This window comes from Mycteria americana, chromosome 1 (assembly GCF_035582795.1).
Source record: "Mycteria americana isolate JAX WOST 10 ecotype Jacksonville Zoo and Gardens chromosome 1, USCA_MyAme_1.0, whole genome shotgun sequence".
NCBI lineage: Eukaryota > Metazoa > Chordata > Aves > Ciconiiformes > Ciconiidae > Mycteria > Mycteria americana.
Window position 1 is genome coordinate 120,181,562 of NC_134365.1, and position 24,865 is coordinate 120,206,426.

The 24,865-nt window shown below is 38.0% G+C and overlaps 1 protein-coding gene across 2 annotated transcripts in view; it reads right to left on the minus strand.

Annotated features, from left to right (window-relative positions):
- RCAN1 (regulator of calcineurin 1) overlaps window positions 1-24,865 on the minus strand; it is a 42,446-nt gene that overhangs the window by 3,399 nt on the left and 14,182 nt on the right. The window contains exons 1-3 of one of the 2 annotated variants that reach the window (XM_075518170.1): window positions 5,927-6,097; window positions 3,625-3,798; window positions 2,450-2,609 (exon numbers count right to left, since the gene is read on the minus strand). In XM_075518170.1, the coding sequence (XP_075374285.1) occupies window positions 2,450-2,609; window positions 3,625-3,798; window positions 5,927-6,013 (421 nt within the window). In that variant the 5' untranslated portion in view covers window positions 6,014-6,097. Of the gene's footprint in view, window positions 1-2,449; window positions 2,610-3,624; window positions 3,799-5,926; window positions 6,098-24,865 lie in introns of those variants that run through there. The other variant, XM_075518163.1, reaches the window with a different exon arrangement.

Sequence of the window (24,865 nt, forward strand, 5' to 3'; positions counted from 1 at the left end):
TTACATAGATTACCCTAGGCATTCAAGAAAGCGTTCTACATGAGCAGGCATAAGTCTTCTTGGTGGGTTTTTGTCACTTTAAAGCGTACAATATTACCTATCCACTGTACCACAGTCAGGAAGACTTTGTTTTCCCGAGTGACAGCAAAACCACAGGACCTTCCTTCCCCCCAAAAGCTTTCAGTGTTAAGAAAGCTCACCCAGAGGTGCTCTAACACTGTTCTGGCATTCTGTGGAGCAGCAGAGCTAGACAGCAGGCTTCATGCATATATAATGTGAAACACTCAGATATAATACAGCCAGTGTGTAAGAAGTGCTATGATACAAATTTTATTGACCACTGATGAGCAGTTCCATAGAGGAAAAGGCTCTTGCCTCTGGTTCTTCAGAAACACACGAGCCATTGTGCTAGACTAACCCCTGCTTGCTCCTTGGTACCAAGTCATTAACTCCATGTTCCAATGAACATCACAGTCAACAGGCAGAGCTTTATAGCTCTCAACATGCACAATATATATGAAAAAAAATCTCATGGGAAAAGGGATCACAGATCTGCCAATGAGCTTACTGCAGGGCATCTCAATAACAGAACTTTCAGGGGAAAAAGGACCAACTTTTACTGCTTAGTAAGCCCCTAAGTATTTATTTTAAAGACCTATGGGTTTCTTTTTGGTATTGCTAAAAATTAAAAGGAAAGCTTGTAGTATAGAAAGCAGCACCCATGGAGCAAGCTCTGAACTTTCATAAAACCAGTAAGCTGTAATGTTATTTATTTATTCATTCCACATGTTTCAACAAAACCAACTTTTATTCTGACAAGCATAGTCTTATGGGACTTCTGTTTCAAAAACTGATGTCAGGAAAATAAAATCTTTGATAAAAACATTTAGTATGTCAGCAGTATTCTTGATGGACGGTTTTAAAGACCTAGATGCAGGCTCATCTGCTTAGTTTACATATTTTTGGATAAACAAATGATTTGTGGCAGCATTTTATACCTCCACTTCTAACTGTTAATATCTTTCCTATAAATTGTTCTTGCCATTATAATTCACACACCATTTAAAAGACAGTTTTTATTAAAAACTGGCAATAATCTACCCTGATTTTTATGCCAGCATAAGCATAGATTTTTGTCCCTCCACAAACTGCAAAGGGCTGATTTTTCACAGGTAAGAAGATTCCCTAGTCGTTTGTGAGATGCACGTTATTTTCACTAGAATCTTTGGATATCACCAGCATACAGTCAACCATAAACTACTACATAGAAAGCTGATGCATGAGGAGCTAAAAGTTCTGCCCTACCCTCTTCTCCACCCCTTACTACTGACATAAGACGTGTTCCCTAAGCTGGTAAGTAAATAGGTATATAAAAATACTACAGTAAAATGATTTAGACTACAGCTTTTATTCTCTTTGATACTGCTACTAAATGTGGCCATTTTTTCTCTCCCCTAAACTTAATAGTACAGTTGCAAACAAGTTAAATCAGAGTTGATCTTGGGAAACATAATTTGCACCAATTCTCATTAAGAAGGTTGTCTTAACTGAGGTAGAAAATGACATCAAGGGATGTGATCATTGATCACTGAAAAGCGGGACCATGTTTAAAATAAGAGTTCAGTTTAATGGAACTTTACATCTATTTCTGAAAGTAGTATTTGGTTTAAAACACAAATGACAGGTAGAACTGTTTCTCCTATCTGTGGTGCTATCTATTTTTCATGAATAGACCTATAAACAGTCTACACAGCATGGTTAGCTGAAATGACAAGCAACTTATGGGATAGCACTAGAAATAAGGGGTAAGTGTACATTCTTAATATCTCCTTTAGTTTGGACAGTGGGGGAAAAAAAAGAGGGAACTTGATATAAACTTTTTGCCTTTCCAGGGTGAAGCTATCCCAAAGTTTCCAAAAAATGAATAAATTGCAGCAGATGAAAATTAGGAGGAGGAGGAGGGAGTGGCAGAAGTTTCTCCCTCTTAACTCCAAAAGAAAATTAGGTTGATACTGATAGTTTCCCTCCTACACATACACTACCACAGATACAGAGGTAATTCTAGCACACAGCTACACAGCTGTTAACTGGTTCATTGTCTTAGTCTGGAACAGAACTTCCCATCCCTTCAAAAGGTATTTAACTACACAATTGCCTCTTCATTTTTAGGAAGCTGCTTCTTGACAATTCTGATGAACAAGCTAATATATTATTGAAGCAACATTCGTGCTCCCTACAAATCACAAAACAGATCACACTGTGGAGGTCTGGGCCCTCCAAGTGATCCTGTGGAATTACTATGTGTGTAAGAAACTACCCTTTACTAATACTTTTTCTGATATTACAAATTTAATTGGTAGATAGTAATTCATTTAAGAGTTCTAGAAATTCAGAAAGTTTAAAAGGTGTTTTACTCAACCAAAATTCTAGTGTTTCTACTGCTGCTTACCTGGTCCTAACTTGGAGATAGCATATAAAAGGTCATAGTTAATGACTGGAGTAGCATCTTCCACTTGCTTCCAATCAACAGGTGGAGAGGCAGGAGGTGAAATCAGAAACTGTTTGTCTGGATTTGGTGGCGCCAAATGTGAGCTTCCAATGTGCAAAGTCTGAAAAAAGCATAAAAGCCAAAGCTGTTTCACTATTATCAATGAATCCATCATTCATGAGGAATTTTAAGGTTTGGATAGATGTTATGCTGTAACAGGCACTCAAGGTGGCAGCATGTAACTATATTACTGAAGAGAGCTACATGAAAGACCCAGTATACAAAATACAGACAAGCCACCACATTCATTAACTCTGATGAAACATGCAATGAAATATGCACATCCGCATCTTCTCATTATGGAGTTTTACAAAAATTTCACCAGAAAATATCTGTCCTTAAAATACTGAAGTAGGAGGAAGCTGGATATGGGCTTTAAGGCCTAATGACAAATGGTGTTGAAACTCATTACCACAAAGTGAGAGTGGTGAGAATTCTAGAAGGTATATAAATAAACTGGCTCCTTCAGGACTGTCCCTAGGGACATCTGAAACAGACACACATAGATTAATTTTCCCATTAAATTTACGGAGGAAAATACACAGCAGCTACGAAAAAGCACCCAGATTACCAGAACCTGAGAGTTTCACATCTTTAGCAGCAGACACTAGCCAGCTATAGAGCTGCACTGATGGCAATCTGCAAGTACAAATGTGTGCTAAACAAATGATTTGCAGGAGTAAGAGCAGGATCAACAGGTAGAGTCCTGAACACGCAGCTCTACACTTTGGATTCCCTCAGATACTACTTGAGCACGCGCATGTGCGTGCGCGTGTACTGTTGGCAGAGCACACTTGGCTTCCCCCACCCTGTTAAACTCTTTGACTTAAAATCTTTGACTGTGCTGATTACTAGCATCTACTCCCTTTCCCCAAGGTTATCAAAACAACACAGAGGGAGACATAAATGCAAAATATGCAACAGCCTCCAAATACTTGTAGCTTTGGAACAACCTGTAATTCTCTAATCAAACTGAAAAAATTAAGTGTTCATTAGCATGACTGAAGACCTGTGGAAGCTTATCACAAGGAAGTTATGCTTTAGTACCTTGTAAGGATAATCACAGAAAGACTTACCTGAGCAAAATACAGTTTTATTTCCTTTCCAAGGAACTCTGTCTTGTGCAACTGGATTCTAGCATTTGCTGCAGATAAAGGGTTACTGAAATTTATTCGTACTCTTTTGAAGCTCTTAAAATACTGAAAGGTGATATCTCTGTCGTATGTTCTAAACAGCGATTCAAATTTGGCCTGAAAAGAAAGGACCAGAGAAGAAAGTGAATGTGCAACACTCCACATTTTCTCTAAAGAAATACAGAAATAAATTGCAGTTACTAGTAGGGGCATACTACCACTCTTGAATATTGATGTATAACAGCTTAGATTCAGTTTTCTTCTTTCCCCTTTTATAATGAATTTTTCTAACCTATGACTTGTTTTCTCTACAGCAGCTTTTTTCTTCCTTATTAAAAAATATATTATCATTAGTAAGTGTTGGACATGATATTCTGATTTAGTGACATAATAGAAATAGTAGTATTGGTAAGATATTGAAAAGAAATTCTTGTCTTATAAAATTAATATCCAAAGGCCTTGAAAAAAGTCTGCCAAGCATGCCTTTGTCTAAGTGTGCAATTTTCAAGGAAACCAACACAACAGTTTTAATAGAGAAAAATTAAAAAAGCCTATTTGCAAGCTAAATGTAATTTTCTTCAGTGACTCAGCATGCATAATAAAGTTCACGAACATCTCCTGTTTTAATAGCTGCTACTTTCATTTAGGAAAATGAACTATTATTACTGAACTCTAGTTTAATAGCCTCTTCTATTTCTGGAACAGAATTCTAAAAAGGCTCCCACTATCTTTCCAAAAAAATCTCAAGTACTAACCATACAGCTCCTGAAGGGCCTTTGACACACTTTCCATTTTGACTGTGTGGTAAGAGTAGGAACTGGACCAAAACCTCATACCTTCATAGATCTGCAGCTGAGTTACTTTGCTGTCCTATCTGCATGAGAAGACTGAAGCACCTTTGCCAACAGCTGGTTATCTCCTTTTTGCACTTCGGATTTGTGCTCCTGGGGCATCTATGCCAACCTGACTTGGCTATTTTTCGTATCGTTTACATGAAGAGTGCTTCCACTCTTACTTCAGGATGCCAGACCAAAGGAGAAGAAAGAAGCAGGAGGTTCTAAAGCTGCCAGGCTCTTGCAAAGTGTTTCAGGCTCACATTGAGAACACAGTAACCAGTCACAGGCCTTATTTCAGCAATGGCAATAGATCAAGCATTCAGATTTCAGATACTTTCAGATATTTTCTCTTCATAAAAGCTTACTAGAAGTTCGATACAAAGCCAAAATAAACAAGTATGTAAAGTCACATTGCCTCATTTTTTTTACTGTTACATTTTGAATTCGTGAAAAAAGGAACACAGATTACATAAGAAGGCAGCGATTACTTCAACATTTCATTTTCCTTCCTGAAAAGCTCTGCTTCACAAACTCGCCACAGCTGTGTACAGAACCACTATATTTCAAAGATATTTTAAAATATCAGAGCTATCCTGCTTCTTGCTGAGCCACACTTAAGCTTCTTCAAAATGAGCTCTGAAACAAGATCAGAACCCTCTGCACACAAAGCCTGTATTTGTTAGCCTCCCGTACTCTGGAGAGAGCTGGATGCAACCATGAAAAGTAAGCCAAATCACGCTGAATTGCATTTTGAAGTTCACATTCAACATTTAAACTCAGAGAGTACCTGCAAGATTAGTGCAATATATATATTTTTAAAATGTGTATGATTATAGAGGTCATAAGTGTCATGCTAGCAATACGACACTAAACAAAATGTTATTTTTGTCCTTAAGGTACCTTAGCAGTCAACAATTCACTGTATCAGGACTAGATTACTTAAATTATATTAATTCTAATCAGTTAGATATAAATCCAAGAGGACTTCTTACAGTTTTAACATTATGCTCTTAACTACAGTGCCAGCCAAAAAAATCCCATTAAAAGTATAAAGTGTACTATAAATCATGTGAATTTTACTACCAAAATTATAATCTAAACATTTGCTGAAAATGCATATACAAGTGAAGAATACACTATACAGACAGTCAGGGAAGTCTGGAGGTAAACTTCTGATCATTTTCAAAAACACATAGCTTAAGATCTAATAATTTCCAGAGTTAAGAGTCATTCATATCAAAGCATACTGTCACAGACTTGTAAGACTCAAGACCCTTACATCAAACTGAAATTGTTTTACAATTCAAAAAGCTATCAAGGCACCCCTATTTTAAACAATTTGAAACAGCACCTACATACGTTAGTATTCCAGTAGTTCACAGAAATAAAACACAAAAGATAAAGCATACCCTTGTTTCTGCTTGATTGAAGACATCACTATCTGCCACACAGGCAATCAGAGAACTAAAACTGTAGTTAAAATTTCTAAAATGCATTTTGTGCTTTGCCAAAGCAATACTTGCTGTTCCGCAGAAACCAATGACCTTTAAGGAAGCCGTTGGTCCTGCAGGCAGCGTTTATAAGGGAAACAAGTCCAGCCCCTCAAAAAAAAAAAAAAAAGAAAGGTTTCAGAGCATCCTGTATGTGACAGCGAATTCCTGAACAAAGTCCTGCATGCTTTGAGGCAGTCAGGAACAAAATGTAAGCTGCGACTGGAAAGAGGTGACGTCAGCACATTAGTCAGCTTCCCTATGCTAATTACCAGTGCTCGGGAAGATGGAAAAAACAGCTGAGGTTTGCACAGCAGCTGCTTTATCGAGCCTCTTGCAGCATAGTTTCCACTGGTAGTAATTCCATTCAGTGCTCAGACAACATGCTCTTCACTGGAATGGGACAACCCATCTTAAGATGGAAAATGTTACTGCTAAAGGACCAAAGTCTAGAGTAATAGGCTGTAATTAGCCAGGAGGAAAATTTCAAGACTTCAGAACGGAAAACAAATCCCTCAGGTCAATAGCTTTTGGTAATTTTGTGGAAAAAAATACATGGACTGAAATTTAGATATTAGGAGGAACTGATTTGGGAAAATACTTTTTCCCCCCATTACAGTGAGAATTCATTTTGAAGCTTTCTTCAAGGCAACTATATCGACTAATTACCATTCTGACTTTATTAAAAACTCATTCCAAGCCTCAAACTGTTGAGGTTTTTTGGTTTGGGATTGTTGGGAGTTGGTGGTTTTTTTTGTTGTTGTGGGTTTTTTGTTTGTTTTGGTTTTTTTTTAACAGGAGCTTCATCAGAAATCTGCTGGCAGGGTTTTAAGAGACAACCTGAACTACCGATGACAGTGAAGAGGTGTGAAACCTACATTTCTGACATTTTCTGGTTTATTTGTATCCCAGTTTCAGAACATTTCCCAAAATGGAGCACAGGACACAGGCTGGGGTTGGGTTTTTTTTGTGTTTTGTTTTTGTTTTGTTTTGGGGTTTGGTTTTTTTTTTTGGGGGGGGGGGGGGGGGGTGTTGGGTTTTGGAGTGAGTTTTTTTTGTTTTGCTTTTGTGTTGTGTTTTTGGGTTGGTTTTTTTTTTTTTTTTAATTAAGAACCATTTTTAAAAAATCATTAACATTTAAAGTAATTCATTAAGTTTAAGCTGAAGCTTTTACAAGCTGTTTAGAACTCTCCTATGCAGCTTCAGATCAAAATTTACAATGAAGTAAAAATCATAAGTACATTTAGTTCATCTTACTACAACATGGGGCTATGACAGAAGCATCAAGTTTTATGAAATAGTTGCAAACAATAGACAGTCATAAGTTTAAAACCTCATTTCATAAATATTTAATCATGTGTAAATATTCACATGAATAGCCTTCTCTATTTCCATGGACTCTACTTACTAGCTTAAAGTTAAGGATGCTTATTGTGCCACAGGCTAAAATCCCCATTTAGTAGTCAAACTCTCCGCTATTGTAAAGTTACCTTAGCGTAAAAGTTACCTTAGCGTGAAAGACTGCTCAGACCAACTTCCTAGCACCTTTCCTTAGAAGCCCTCGCTTAAAAATAAGCTCAGCTCAGGAAGAGAGAAGGTGCTCTGAAGGACAACTCAATGACTGGTGCAGATGCTGTCAGTGAGATTAAACTCAACCCTGAAAGAAAGTAATAGGTAACAAGCCTCCAGTGCTTCAGGAGCACCTAACATACTGGGTGCCTGCAGGACAGAAAGACAGGAAGAAACAGCAGCTCCTTTCCTCTCCCTGGGCTCCCAGGAAGATGGGATGCAGTGGCTATCCAGCCACTCAACACTCCCGAGGTCTGGACTGGGCAGACATACAGTTGAGAACAGGTCTGAGTTTCCAAGCTCACGACCTGGACCCAGAAACACAGATACTTAAGGAGAGGATTCATAAACAGCCGTCATGCCAAGCAGTGAACCACCTGAGCTCACACAGAAAATCATGCCGAGTATGTCTTGAATGCTGCCCTTGCCCTGGAATTAGGTCATCAAGTGTCTTAAAGACCTCGGAAGTGGAAGCACCAAGCATAACTCTGTAGACCAGCAGTCAGGATGCTCATCTGGAAAACATGGCCATGAATCACCTGCACATAAAAGGAAAACAGGCTTTCCACATCCTAGGTGAATGCTATAGCTACTGATAAGAAAGTAAAGAAGGTCCCCCCCTTTAACCTGCTACTGAGACAGAGTCATTTGTCTCAGTACTCCGAGGCTACCGAGGTGACTGCACCATCTCTGTGGGTGACAGGTGGAAAGAATATTTCTTTTGAAGAGCCTCATAGGGCCTACACAGGAGGCAGTCTGAGCTGCTCAACAGAACGAAGCCTTTGGCAACCTAGCTGCAGACCTTTATATAGCTAAGCATGTCAAAGCTTCCTAGCAGTCCAGTGATTGTAAAAGTCTTCAAAAGCCCTATTTTGGACTTCACAGCTTAAAGTAGGAGAGGTAGGTCCTAGGCACTTGCATCTCTTTGTAACTCTAGACTTACATTTTTATGCCCAGATCCCATGAAGAGCAAGACATTAAAATACCTCTCATTGCTGTCCTCAAGGCCACCTACACATTACTGAGACCCAAGGAAAATGACTTTGCAAGTCTTACCACAGCCATCCTTCAAATATAACTTTGTCATCTAAAACAGGACTATAGCCTGCTGTATTACTGTGTTAGCTGTAAACAAACCAACTATTTTTGAGAACATTTAACACCTCACAAAATTTTTTCACACTGTGTTCTCCAGATTTAAAATAAACATTGAGTCTTCTACTGATACATACTAGGTTTTTACTTTGCCTGTTTAAAAAGACAAAGGACAGAAACCAGTCCTACTCTGTTCCATTTTATCATTATCATCATTATTTTTTGGTATGGTTGTGTCACCAGTCACTCTTAAAGAAACAATTCAAGCAAAAAAGGATGCTTGCATACTTACACTCCATTCACAACACAGAATAAACTGAGAACTAGTATTCTGGGGAAAAAAAGAAAATAAAAAAAATAACTTTGAAGTGGTCTAATATCATTACTGCTATGCTTGATTAGAACAAAAATGCAGTCTACAGTGTCTCAATTAGTGAATTAAATAAACTACCTTGAATTATTGAAAAAAAGAACAGAAAGACTTACTTTCTCAAAACAAAAAAAAATTCTCACTACCCCTGCTTTATTATGAAGTGTTATTTAAGGCCGCAGCATTATGCTGAGAGCCCTGAGATCTACTGTAGAAACCAAGAGTCAAAGTTACAAAACCACCATTACAAAATCCTGACAGTGTTGCAATTTTTCTTCTGTGGGGTTCAGGCCCTGTAACAGTTGTTAATCACATGCTAACAAACTGTCTGGAACAAGAACACAGCAAGACTATTAGAACTTCTGGATTTGATGTTCTGATACTATCAGAGTGCAGTTTTTCTTCTCCCTTGTCTTCAGAAAGTTTGCTGCTTTCTGTCTTCGAGGCTCCCTAGTGACCTACAGAAAGACAACAAGGGCAAGGAGCTCACCTGCTTAAAGATAAGACATATGCTGTCATCCAGATACCAAATAATGTCTGATACTAAAGAACACAAACTTCATCAGTGCAACGAGATGCTGCTGTACTTTGGGCAATGAGAATCAGGGAAATCAAACCAGTAAGAATGGTATGACATGACAACACGGTCAGCCCTGCTTTCTCAGGTTTCACCTTTCCTTTGAAAGGTACAGATTCTGGGGCTCAAGTTTTAAAAGCTGAGTTCTAAAAATTGCAGACAAGATGCTCAATTAAGATCTAAAGTACTCTCTAACACCAATAGCCCCTGTCAGATCCTCCACTAGTAGCACTTCCCAGGCAGAGAAATTTAACGGAGACCTTTTTTTTTATTACTTTTGGGGGTAAAAGGAGAAATAAGGAGTCAAATGAGCATATGGAATTGTGGGAACATAAAATGATTGAATGCCATAAATAGTTCTATAATTTAATCTCCACATGCAGTAAAATAGGTAAAGCACAGAAGAGGAAGAAATGAGACCACAGAAGCAGAAAAAAGGCAAGTCACAAAAATGATTGTTCATTGTCAATAACTACATTAGCAAAGCTATCTGAGGAAGAAAATTAACACGAAAATAAATATGTTGGTAATTCTGTAAGGTAATAAAATGATAACCTACGAGCTACAAATCAGAACAATATAGTCCATTCTTTTCTCTCATCCCTGGCAGACTTTTACAATTGCCCTTGGAGGGTGCTCTTTATGTAATCCCTGTAACTCCCACTATATATACTTGCTGATCTTTGGCTATCAACATATAGTTTCTATTCCTGTCTTCATGTTAATTATCTTGCCTTAGCCCTTACTTACTACAGGGATAAACATCTTGAAGTTATCTAGAATGAATAATCATACTTACTGGTTTCATTTTCCTAGTGGTTGGGAGAGGGAGGGGGCAGACAGTAAAGTATAAACAGCTTCCAGAGCTATCCATCCATGCATGCCTAGGGTCAGTAAGCTCTGCTCTGTGTGCACTAGCACGCACCTGAATTCAGGCGACCTTCCAGCCTGCACTGTTCCGTCAGCACAGGAGCAGGCGTGCTATGTGTCTGCATGGGACAGGCATGCTGAAGGAGAGAATGGGAAAAGCTAATAAATGTTCCTTTCTAGAACTTAACGGTCATGTAGAGTGTGGCTTCAGCACACATTCAGGTAAAAGCAAAAAATCCCCAGAACTCAGACCCACTGAAAAAGTAAGGAAGTTTAACATACAAATGTCCTTGACCATGTATTTTTCTCCACTGCTTTTAAGGGTGCTCTGCAAACTAACACTGCTGTCAGGAAACAGTAACATTCTCCATCTTTGGAAAACCTTATTTTCCCTGCCCTTGGGATTCAAGCGGATTGTTTTTATGTGGAGGCTTGTGTTGTGGGGTTTGTTTTGTTTTGAAACTTACTTAATGAGCAAGAGAAGTCACATCGATGCCAGCTGGCTCAACCAAAGAGCCAGGAGTGAGGGCAGTCAGTTAAGTCACTTGCCTTAAAATGTCTGCACAGTTCTTAGTCTCATTTTACTAGCCAAAAATGAATCCACCCCCCTCCACCCCAAACAAAAAATTCCCCCCAAAACAAAGACGACTGAAAGGAAACCTGGACATTATTTCCTTTCGCAAGTCTGACAGGATTTGTTATGAAGTAAAATTAACTGGCAGACCAATCATACTTGAGTATACTTTTCTCCTCAAAATCCTTACAATAGCCTGACCATTGGGAAACCGGCAACCTTAATGTCTAATCCAGAACACTGGAATGGCTATACACCTACTCATGCAGTCAGGCAGTAACACAGCCCTTAACTTAGCTGTACAAATTTCTCCCATGCCAGGCAAACCCAGATCAGAAACACAGGGAGAAGGGAGTCTGAATTATCATACAACTGAAAATGTTAATGGACAGTTTCTTCTGCTTTGTGGTTATGAAAAACCTTAAGTTTTTCAAAGTCGCGTACTTGATGTTATATTCTACACATTCATCAGATCATCAGAAAGATATTACAAGCGAAGTAAGCATATACACTAAGTTAGTACATCAGCAGAGAAATAATCTGCAACAAAACACCTTTTTAACAAGCAAAAAGTCGTCTTCAGTATTACAGAATAAACTGCACGAATAATAGCTGCAAATTTATTTACAGTAAAGAAATCACACAGAGCACAGCAATACAAGTACACAAACTGGTTTTCCAAATTACACAGAGCTACGTGCTGTGTATTAAGTCAAGGTAACACCCACACAATGACAAAATGGAAAAAGGGGCACAAAGCATGGAGTTAAGACTGTCATCATCAGCTCCTCTCATTAACTTTGTTTATAATGTGGAACAGCAAACACATGACCATTCACTATTTCATATGCTTACAAGTATTTTAGTCACTGAATTTCCAGTCATAAAAATAGAGACAGAAATTTGTGCAGTTTTAACAAAATTTAAGCATCTGATTCCATACAATAGCGCACACAAAAGAAAAGCCTATCTGTCTGTACTACATCAAGTTATGTCAAGTACTATATAGGAGTGCCATTTGAAAAAAGTATTTAATGGCTATAAAACTCTGAACTATTGGACAATACTTTCATATCTAAAAAGCAACTTTTCAGAAATAAAGCTTGAATACTTGTCAGCAATATTTATCAGAGCACTAGTTCAGCACAATTATCACTAGCATACGTCATATGTTAGCGTAGATACTTTTGCAGATAGACATGGCTAGACTCAGTCGACAATAAAAACTAAAGGCCACGCATCTGGGGTGGGTGCCACCTCTGTTTTAGACTTTTAGCTGTTCCAGGAAAACCTTTTCCTCTTCCAAACAGAAAACAGAGCAGAGGAATGAGTGACCATTTTCTAAGATATTAGGCAAAACTTGTAAAAGCAAGAAGAAAAGCTATGAAGATTCTGCACCTTTACTAAGATGGCACACATGCTTAAGACCCAAAACTCAAATACCTTTATATACCTAAAATTATAGAAGGATAAATGCCAATCAAAACAAGTTTTTCAAAAAACTCTACCTATTTCTCCTGTATTTCTGTTCAAATTCATTAACTGAATCACTTTAATTACAAAATTATCTACAAGTAATATATTTACAGTAGAAAGAACATATCATGAAACACCAAGTCTTTTTGCAGTAATTGGGTAGGGGGACTGAAAAAGGGAAGGAGAAAGTTCTTGCAAGGTCAATCATAAATGTTCCCCACACCCCCACCACAGAGAGGGAATTTGGTTTCAAATAATCAAAACAACTTCCAAGAAGATAAGATGCTTCTTAAAAGTGTATGAATACCTGAAAAAGACTGTCCAGCAATATTAGAGTTCAATGCATTACATGTTGAGGGCGGGGGGCTGGGGGGGCTGCAAGAAAAAAAAAGTAAATCTACAAAATAAAAAGCCAAAGACCAAGATGATAATCTTTAACCAAGACAAATGTAAGCAAGATCATTCCCATGGCTGGATGCAGTTGCAGTGTTGATTATTCACTTCTATTTAAGGCGGAAAAGGGAAAGAAAAGGCGACAGGGACAATAGTACAGTCTATAACTCATCACGGAAGCGGTGCACATGCCACACTAGAAAAGACTAACTATGGAAAGGGAAGGGCAGGAAATCCTTAAACAACTCTTCTAACTTAAACTTGTTGAAGGCTTCTATAAATATACATATCTATATAAATCCTTTCCTCAGAGTGGAGATTAAAAAAGGGGAAAGAGGAAAATTCTCCAAAGATCATCTATATTTATTATGATCTAAAAAAGAACAAGGGCTTTTAAACCAAAGTGTGTTAATAGGCCATTTTTGCATACTATAGAAAAAGCATCTGTAAACTATTTACAGCAGAACTGAAGGAAGTTATTTGTTAAAAAAAAGTTCCCACACCCCCCAAGATATAAAGTAATATCTCATAAGCACTGTGTAACTATGAAATAAAGGAAGCATGAGGTATTCTTCCTACCACTATAACTAGGAAAAATCATCAGCAGTCTGACCTTTTCAAGGTTATTTATTTGAATACCCGCATGGGAAAAAAAAATCTAGACAGTAATTAACAGATCTGTGGATTTGGAAGACAAAACAATTTAAGAAAGAAAGAAGGGACATGCTACACACATTAGCTAGTAAAACAAAAACAGCCCTTCAGATAATTATTTCTTGAGTGAGGGGGCACCTTCTGAAGATGAAGAACACTTTGTTTTGTAAAGAGGGAACAGCTGTAAAGTTATTTATAAGTTAGATTCAGCAGAGGGAGAGGTCCAGGGGATAGGGCACATGCTTAGAGTTGGATTCATGCATTCTTTAAGCACGTCATACATATTCTGACACTTACCACAGCTGGAGCGCTGCACTCTGATGCTGCCTCTGTACATCACCCATGCATTAGGGTGAGCTAAGGGGCATGGAGGAAACGTTGGTGCTGGGCTTCTATACTGGTATCTAAAAGATACCATGTTTGAAGACTAAACAGGGACCAAATTTCAGAGGAATGGGCCTTTAGTGTTAACCTAGATATATCTAAACATTGACAGTGACGTAAATAGAACTATCTTCAGCAGCCAAAACAAAAACTGATGAGGAATGGAAGTTCTTGCATCAAGACAATCACATCATGACAGCTTACAAGAAAGGATGTGGAGTGAAAGACACAGGAACCAAGTTCCCCAAATATCTCTTGCAGTAAGTGGGAAAAAGATGCCCGTGAGTGACCCAGCAGTGTGTCACAATCCAGTCCCACAACTTAAGAGTATTTTATTCAAACTCTGTCAAATTGAAGCCAGTGTGGTCAAAGCTCCCCAATATCCAGATGTTCCAGTAGCAAGCACACACTTTCAAAACTCCTGCCTTCCACCCTAAAGCTAGAAGCAGCATCCACAACATAAATGAAAAACGCTAACAGAACATTGAACCTAAATTTGGTTTATGATTTAAAAAACCCAAGCCAATAAGCTGTGATCTGTTTCGATGTATATGCATATAAGTACAGTGATGAAGACACGATATATTTTACAAAACAGGAGTTATTAAAAAATAAATTTTGAGATGATTGGGCAGGATTACAATCCAGATTCAAATATTAAAGACTACAGCTGCTAAATATATATATTTTATAATATGTTAGAGTAAAAGCTTGATGTCAGCATCCTAGTTTTTTGAATATTGCTTGAGGAAAAATTATTTGTCTGTCTCCCTGGCTTTATGAAACACACACACAGCAGGATTAAAAGGCAGGTGGCATTTTTGGTTCAATATGCTTCCATATCCATTGAAACTTTTCTGAAAATAAAAAAAAGTCAAGATATTTTTATCTCACTTTGTACATTCCAGATAATGAAGGAGATAATGGTAAAAGGTCAGTACAGAGGAGAAAAAGCAGAAGGAATGAATCTGTGTCAGCTTATCTTTATTCCCTACTCAACATCTAAATCAAGAGTTACCTTTATAAAGCATGAATCATTGCATATTAAAGCTTCAGATAAACCAATTTAAGAAGCCTAAGTACTTTTTCTTTGAGCAACCAAGGTTTTGTTTTCAAATCTGTTCTGAAACAGTCAGATAGTATTTTAGTGGTTTCCACACCTATGGCCAAGGATCTCTCATGGGTATTTCGGATCAACTGGTTAGACAAGGAGTTCCAAAGTTCTTTAATGCAAGAAAACTCTGAAGCCAGTTGTTATTTCTAGTGATGATTTTGGAGGCTGCTAGCAGCATGCCACCAACCTGTGTTTTGGTATGACTTGCACCATTACCTCTACTCCTAGATTCCACAGAATGCATTGCAATATGACATGTCTGTAACACATTAAGCGAAAATTTCAAAACAAGTAAGTGACATCTGATGGTGGAAACCAAAACCCAGTCATTCCTATCTGATTGTACTCAAACGGAACCAGAGCTTTTGAGCTGCAATGAATCTTCCAATATCACATTTGGGAAATCAAATCAGTTCACCATAGCTACTTAAACAAAATAGTAGTAAGTAGGGAACGATATAGCAGTATTCACTCCTCAGTTCCACCTGTGTTTTCCTATTGGAAGGTCTTGAAATTCTGCAATCTGGAGTTTCTCCAGAACAGATGCACACTCCTGAAGGCTAATGAAAATTAAAAAAAGGCAGCTTGGGCCATCACTGCAATAAACACTTTGTTTACTCACCCAACATAACGGCAAGGTGCTACCTTTATTCAAACCAGTGGTCTTGGTGCTCCCTCCTCCCAGAAGCTGCTTCTCAACATCACTCTGGTAGACTTTTGAGAATTTGAGTATAGTCTTACACCCAAAGATAATACACAGGTGTCATTCTGTGGGCTACTCCCCCTCACAGATGGAGTACAGCTGATTCAAAATCTTCAAGAGCTATTATTACTCTTTAATGACATTTGCCACAATAGCATATACTGGCTTGTCTACAATCCGATTACTTTACAGCAACTTTGGAGTAAAACTTTTGAATAAAAAAAATTGTGAAGAATGGTTTGGAACAGTCAATTGGTCCTTCCTCATGGGATCTCCAAAAACCTGTGAGATGATTTTGTTTACTATTTAATCAATAATTCTTGAAAGTTCCAACCTTATTTCTTCTCTCTTCACTTAATTCACCTGTTAAAGACATGTGAATTGCAACTCAGGCTTGCTCCAATGAATGCCAGTTAACTTACTAATTTTCTTGATCTTAATTCAACAGCTTTTCACATGACAGAAGAAAAAAAAACTTCCAGAAGGTCACTTGCATCTATTGGTATTATTTCAAAAGGAGAATAAAGAAGAGATCCTACTCAAATTAGTTCTTAATGCAATTACAAACATTTATTTGAAGTCTGAAACTACAGACTGTACCCTGAAGCTGTATGTCCTTTCAGCAGAAAGCCATAATGCCACGGGACCCAGGGTTTTGACCACAGAAGTGTGCATCACCTATGAACATCAGCAAGGTTTCTATGAAGCCAAGTGCTGAATTAAGCCATTTCACTGCACACAGAAGCTATCCACTCCACAATTACTCCACTGAGGGATTAAAAAAAGATTCAAATAACCCACTGATGATTTTTTTTTTAAACACAGATTCCAAAAGCACTGCCAAGAAGGAAAGTAGCTGTTTTTACTGAATAGACTCTTAGAAGATTTTTTTTTTAATAGGAGCTTAAAATATATGAACTGTTGTCATGCTTGCATTATGTAGCCTACATACCTTCAAACAGAGTATGAAGAGCTGTGCTCTATCACAGAAGGGCTATTTACAGATTCAATGTGTGACAGTTTTCCAGCCAACCATCTGAAAAATACATACCTACAGTGTGCTTATTCCTTCCTTGGAAAAATCCATGACTTACACTTCCATTTCCAAGCATTAAACACTAAATTCCTGTTCACTGACTGGTAACATAAAAGTGGTAATTTGGAAATTCCACTACAGAATATCTGAGTAACCAACTAGACTCATTTAGAAAACTTTTTAATATGGCAAGCATATTCCAAAATTTGAAGTCTTTTTTCAACATGTTTCCACTCCTGCAAGGAATTTCCTCAAATGATCCATAGTAAATGGATTACAATTTTGCCCTCATTCAAATATTCTAAAAGGAAATAAACATACAGTATATTTACTGGGAACTATTTTTCTATTCATATTAAAATCACCATTCCACCTAGAAAAATGACTTCTACGTGCTAAAAACTAGCATCCAAAAGTTTGCAAAATTGCAGTGACTAAACAGAATAGTGGACTTATGAAAAAAAAAAAGTAAGTATCTTAGGATTTTATATGCTGAGAGCATTTTAGAAGAGATAACCAACTTCTGTTTAATTAAGTTTGTTTCATTGAGAAAAATATTTTTAGGAAAAGGCAAAACCAGAACAAGTAAATAAGAACTGCATAGCATTCTGTCAGTCTGTATGGACAGATTATACAGAGGCTATTGAAATACTCTAACACTTGTGCAAACTAGCATCTTAAACTGATCATGAATAAACCTGCTGAGGAAAGAACAAAGCCCTCTGCAGAAAAATCTCCATGAAACCTCTCTACTTTGTTCAAGAGGTGACATTTTGCTGTTAACCTGAACTGAGCAACTATGACACTCAGTTATCACCAATTCACGTAATGCCACCTAAAAGCCTGATCAGCACTAGAATTCCTTCCTGCTCATCTATACCTCAAAGCCATCCTGCACTTGGGAGCTACAAACCATTCAGTCCAGAGTAGCTGGAGTCTCTCTGGAAAACAGAAGAACAGAGCAAAGAATATTTATGACTGCTGTATACCTAGGAATTATGTTAGAAAAGCCCATAAAGTTTGTTCTCACCTGGAAAGCAGAAAACAGTCATTAGCAAATAGCATCTTAAAAGGTTAGGAATTTCTGAGGAGCACTCTACATTCACTCGGAGGATTACTAAGAGCCTATAACCCTATATTCAGACATCATTCAGGGATAATCTGCTCAGGACATTACTTAATCCTTTAAAGAATTATCTGGAAAAAAAGGCATTGTTTATTGTGTTTTACTTTGAAAGAGCTCCTTCATGCAAGTATAAATCCACAGAAAAAAAAAAGTCCCTTAAAGTGATATGGAGAGTGAGTTTTCTCAAAGCCATCAGACAGCAGGCAAAAAATGGACTGTCTTGAGCCTCTTAGCAAGTTTCAATCAAGTATGATACCTGGATAAAAGGTTAAAGGACAGCATTTGTGATAAAGAGTTATGTGAAAATATCAGGGACTGGCAGAGTAGGAAGACCAAGGAAGAAGCATGCAGAACCCGGTTGTCAGCTATTTTGCTTGGCAGAAGCCAGCCAGGCAGCTTATGTCGGCCTCCAGACAAGCTAGAACAAGTATCAGCATATGCCACAGGATGTAAAGAAGGGAGAACTCAGAACTTGGTAGAAGGTGACAGCCAAGGATGCAAATGCAAAGTAAGACACACGGTTATTCCACAATCTGTGAAATGTGCTTAGTGTACAAAGGAATTTGCAAGCTTTAGGGGCTCGCTTAATCCACACACTATAATAAAATTTTAAAAATAAAAACCACTGAAGTTACCTTAGAAAAAAAAATTGTCTTGGTTTTCCAGGAGTTTCCAGAGCTCAAAACAAATGCTAAGAATGAGTGAGGGCAAAGGATAATTTAGGACCACCTCCTAACTTGCACATAACGGCTGAAATGCACACTGAGCAAGCAATGTGAATCTGCAAAGTGTACTTGGCACAGTATGCACGCTTTTGGTTTTAAGAATGAGAGCACGAGGGCCACAAGTGAGAGAAAGAATTACGAGTGGCTATCTGGGGCATGGTAAAGTGGACAAAAATTGAGGAGAAGAAGAGAATCCAAATGGATGGAGAAGTGCAGTGATAGGTTCAAGCTTGGTTCTGTATACGGAGCAGGGCAGGACAGCGTTCAGCTCAATGGAATCTTGTATGGCTAAGAATTAAAAGCCCTTTCTTGTCATTAAATTTCTTCAGATGTATTTAACTGGAAATGAGGCACCCACCCACTTTCCAAAGAAATTCAAAGTTAAAGTTGCCTAAGTGCCATTCCTTTACATTGCCCTCTTTCAAAAATAGCCCAGTAAGTTAGCAAGACACAGACCAGTACAGCTGAACAGGAAAAGTGCAGCAGCTTTCACTTACTAAATAACAAAATATTCAACCTATTCCACTAGACCTAACTGGTCTAATAAGAATATATCCATGCACAAGCTGTTGCCCACAAAAAAAAAAACCCCACACAACAAAAAAATCCCACAACAAACAAAAAACCAAAACACAAACCAACTTCCCATGCAGTCCCCTAAAAGAACTTGGGTGCAATAGTCTTTGGCAAAACCAGCTCTCGTCAAGGAAGAGGAAGCAGCAAAAAGTGAGACTTGTCAGTCATTCAATACTCACAGCTTCATATCTACGAAAGGATGTCAGTAAAGTCCAAGCAACTCCCTTCCAAACACTAAGAGCTCCCCTAGGCTTTTGGATCAACAGCCCCTGTCACAAAAACTGCTGCAGGATTCACTCCAAGGAAGAGTGAAAGCTGTACTCCCTCACCCCATGCACTTTTTTCTGGCATTTTTAGTGCCAGAATTTTAGACATACCCTTTTAGTCTTGTAATACCGTAATCATTAACACTGTTCAGATCACACTTACCAGTGCAAAAAGCATGAAAGTTCACACACTTCAATGCATTTATATGGGTGAAACACACAACAGACTGTAGAACTTGGCTGGTAACTACACTGATAACATGAAAAAAAGAATATATTCATTACCATCCAGTAAAGAAATATTTGGCTAATTTACTGCATATGAGGATACCATTTTCTGCCAGTTCTCTGAGCAACAGTAATCAATAATGCAGTGTATGTACATTATCAAATATGTAACTTGTGGAGTACCGATGCAGAAGCCTTCATTTCTATAGTTAAGTTGTTTCAATTGTGCAGTCTTTCACTTTGCTTAGTTGTTACCCTGAAAGTAAAAGCCTGACAGTCAAAGGAGAGAAGACAAGCAATAGTTTCAGAAAAGAGAGTGAAAATGCGCCCCCCCCCCCCCCCCCTTTTAAATTATGCCAGCAGGAAAACACAGGCAGAAGAGGCAAGTTCTGGGAAGAAAGTAGAGAAGTTCCCTGAGCATCTTAAAAACTTGAAGATTTCCCCCCAAATACCCACACCTTTTGTCTGATATTAAATTTCATATTTATTTCAAAATAAGCATTTTTAGAAAGCTATGAGAAAGTCAAAGAGCAGCAACTGTAATTGCTTGCTATTCTAACTATAGCTTTTCTTATTTATGCCACATGATTTGTATAAAATCATGGAAAGCTGCACTATTTCCTGATACCAGAAGGCAAAGGGTGGTCACTCAAATATTTGACTAATTCATTCCACTGGGTTTTCCATAAGTGATTCATGGCTGTACTCAACTTTCCTGGAAAACATTTCACAAAGTCTGCACAGTATGTAAAGTAGTATATTCTCATTGTCTAGTTTCTAATTGTGAATCTCTGAGACTCTCTCTTTAAAAGCAAACAGCATGTTTTAGTGACTTCATTCTAGCAAATATGATTTTGTTAACTCAAGCACTCCTATACCCAGAATAACCGCCATCACAGCAAACATGCACATGCTTGTTTTCCTAAACAAGTTACTCCTGGCTTATACACAGTTCTACTTCAACATGTAACTAGACTTAGTACATCCTTTAATAGTCCGTTTTATCCTCTCTTGCCCATCCTGATCCTGACATCGCTATTTTATGTCTTGATTCTGTTCCCAGTTAAAGTTAATGCCATAACATTGCCACTTTCCTAAATGAAAGGAGGATCAAGTCCTTATCTGTAAGCTCCTCTTAGAAGGGATTTATCACTGTTTAGATGCTGCTGCCAAAATGATACAACAAAAACCCTGAAACTATCAATAAATACAAAGTTACCCATTTAATACAACTGAAGCTAAGACTATGAGGACAGGTTACAGCAATTTGACTTTATGGCAACCTCGAAAACCAGAGGCTGTTAGGCTCCAGTGAAAATACAAACAGTTCCTGCAAAAAGAAGCCTCAAAGAGCAGAGCTGTCAGCAGATCTAATGCCCTTTCCATTAACCCTGAAAGGGCTACTGTGTTTGAATAGCAGGACATTTACCCTCTATCAGTGTGTATGTGGGAACAGAAAATGAACAGTCAAGTATATATATTTAAAACCCAAATCTAGAGACATACTCATAAACAGAATTGGAGTTTCCCAAAAAATTCTTCTTGCTCCTGTATAGAAGGGTTGTAATTATAAACACTGGCCTGATTCAAGATTTAGGTGAAAATGTTCCCCATGGCAAGAAATTTACTCAGCCTCTTAAAAGGAGCATCTCTGAGGAAACATTCTCTGCCGAATCCTCCGAGACAGAAGTCTTGAAAAACTGGGAAAGAGGGTAGGTTGGGGACAGGGGGGATGAGGGGGTGTGTTTGATTTGGTCTAAAAAATTTTGAAAAGAAATCTAAATGCTGATTTTCAATGCTTATTTTTCCCCCAAAATATAAAAAAACCCCAAAACGTATGCATATTTTTAACTCCATTTCCTATATATCCCCATTTACTAGAACTCCAGCCTTCCATGCCTTAGGAAACAGGATTTTTTTTTTTTTTTGGTAAGGAAATTTAGAAAGAGCCTCTCTGAATACTTGCATCTTCTATCAAAAGTTTGTTCTTTTCTTGGAAGTCACAACATTACAAAGAGTTTGTTTACATAGGGGGACTGTGAAATAATTACAAGTTCCCTGAAGCTACTTGCCCAACTGGTTTCTAAAATCCCTTCTGGTTTCAGTTCAACACAGCACACACCAGGGAGGCTGACTTCAGTACTTGATCAAAGTTCTCATTACTCTCTCTCTGATCAAGCCTGAGTCAGGAGGGTACTACTTAAACAAATGAGTCTTCAAAGTAGTTCCCAGGACCCTCATCTCCTCCCATTTTCATTAAGAAATTTAAGGGAACTTAATTTTGTTTAGTATGCAGATAAGCTCTGGGTATAGTGAAACTACATGTAACATTGTTTCACATTATTTATATCTGGGTTGCTGCCTCTGTGCAATTCAAAGGGTAACAGGTTGGTTTCTGTCACCAGACATTCTTTCCTGCTTAAAAGGGCAATCGATTACCCAGTTCTTCCCTTCCCAGACGGTCTGACAAAGCACTGCTCACATTTCTCATGGCTTGAATATGACTTACAAATTTCATTTTGATGAGAGCTTTACAGTCCTTGCTTCAGGCAAGTTCTGCTGGACTTCCATTAAGCCTCCATTTGAAATTACTTCAAGTGTTTACACTCTATGCTCTATTCATTTTTACCAATTTTAGAAACATAGGTTATCACACATCTAAGTAAAACAGTGCTATCAAAATAGGTTTTCAGTGTTACAAAATTGTCCCTATTTCCCAGCGAAGGTTAAATAATAAAGAAATTTCAGTGTGATATTAAACATGGGTGTAATTTCTCAGATTTCCCTAGTGCTTTCGAATTTCTTGTTTACTTGTTCTCGTAGTCCCCCAAACCCTGTTTTGGAAAATACAACCATGAAGCCTTTTCTCCGCCCAAGGAAGAAAGGCAGACAGCTCCCTTCAGGGCACTGCCCTGAGCTATTCTTAGTCTGTTTGCTATTAATGCCACTCTCCAAGGTATTTCTGAGGAACTTCATTAAGTTACTGCAACAATAACGTCCTAACCAAAAGGAAAGACTACCATTGTATACCTACCCTTTAAGTAAATACAGAAATAACGACATCTTTCCCTTGTGAACAGTTAAGGCTTATCATTTTTTCCAGATGAACTGGGTTTTGATTGAACTACTTCTGTAAAAAGCTTAGAGATGAAGTGTTTTATTTCACAAGTTTGACTATGAGGAAAACACATTAATGTGCTCAGCTGTTCTTCATAAAAACAGTTTGTGCATGATTAACAGATACTCTTTTAGGAGTCAGAGTTTCAAAAACACTGTATTTTTAACCACCACAGACTGGTCACTTCTTCTCAAAGTCACTTGATTCTGACAGCCTCTAAGGAAAGCACTACCTTGGTTGTTTCTAAAGCCAACTCAGAAAATTTTAGCTGACATTTCAAACCTGCCAAGTAGAGCAAAAAAGAGCTTACAACAAGCATTTCCAGTTCTACATTATGCAACCTAAATGTTACAACAAGGTTTTTGCAGATTTAAATGCAAAAGAATTACACAGCCTTCAAATAAGACAATATGCAATGCAAAGTACTAACCAGAACAGTCAGCAAAAAAACGATACTTAAAATAAGTGGGGGGGAAGGAGGTAGGAAAGTAGGGGAAGAGAGATTAAACAATAATGTGCAAATACATGAAAAGATTGAGTGTGTTGAAAAAAAAGAAGTGGGGAGGAAAAAAATTAAAAGAAAAAAAATCTTACCAGCAGTTCCCCTAAGAAACCATGGTCTTGTGAATTTACAAGAGAAGTTACATTGTCAACTACCAGGAACAGGCAGCTGCCTGTTTTGAGGCTCAGAAACTACCAGTTACATTAAAGATAAATCAGCTTGCAATAACAAAACTTTCCAGGGTATGTTCTTCCTTATAGGGGAGAGGAAAAAAACCCAACCAAACCACCCCACACTGCTAAACTAGGAACAATTCTATTTTAAATTGCTCTACCGCACACTGTTTCATCTGTAATTAAACACAACTGCAGGATGTAGCAATTACAGTAATTCCTTTTCTGTCTGATATGGATGAGGCTTCAATATACTATAAAAGAAATACAATCAGATCTGTCTGTTCAGTAGTAAGCTGTGGTGTCCCACATCCAATCTATTAAAAAAATAAGATTATTCACTTCAAGATTTAAGGTGACCTGGTTGGGTTGACACATTAAGACTTTTCAGCACTTACGTGCTTACAGTCATTCTTTGGTTTCAGATTTATAGATCCAACTACTATTTCCCCCCAAGCCCTGATGGTCTGTCAGACAGCTAACTTCTCAGTCTTCCTAGCCTTTACTCCTATGAGGTATGTCCAGCTGTTCAGGAAGAACACGGCTGACCTTCCAAGCTAACACCACCACTCAGTGTAACTGTTCCCAGTGCTGTGCCCATTCCTCAGTGCCACAAGCAGCAGGTTCTCCTGCCACAGAACTGCTCTGGTGTGCAGGGGCCTGAAAGAGAGCTCAAAGAGATCTCAAAGGCACCTTGGCTCCGCCGCTGACGCTACCTCAGCTTTTGGACTACATTAGCACAAACTGCCAATAGCTTATCTGTAAGTGGTTGTATTGCACTGCAGTTTTGAAGCACTGAAGTGTTGCAGCTGGCTTTTGTTCTCCTGTGTTTCACAGGATTCTTTACCTCATACTTAAAGCTTATACTTGGGCAATTTTTAAGGATAAGATGATGGGGCAACTGCCCTCCCAATAATTATGGTTAAACTATAGGTCCCAAACACTGAGCTGCGGGAGTTTAAACCAGGTCTAGTCTAGGAAAGGGAGACACGGAAGCAAAGACAGCACAGAGGCGCAGATTTAAGTAACTTCTACTTTCCAATTTACAATCAACCCCTAAGTGATCAGATGTTAATTCTTATCATTCCATCTGGTTCTCCTATAATCTAGGATTTTTAAAATTTATTTATTTGGAGGTGATATTAGACTTTACTTTTTAAAGCATCACATGCCTTCTGTTTCATTACTCACCATGGCATTTAAAAGAATGGATCTACTACAAATAACTTTAATAGCTGATTAACTGTGGGAAAGAAACACCCCTCAAAAAAATAGACACCAGTGTCATCATCTGTTTCTCAGACCAAAGGACTCTCTAAATAGCATCAA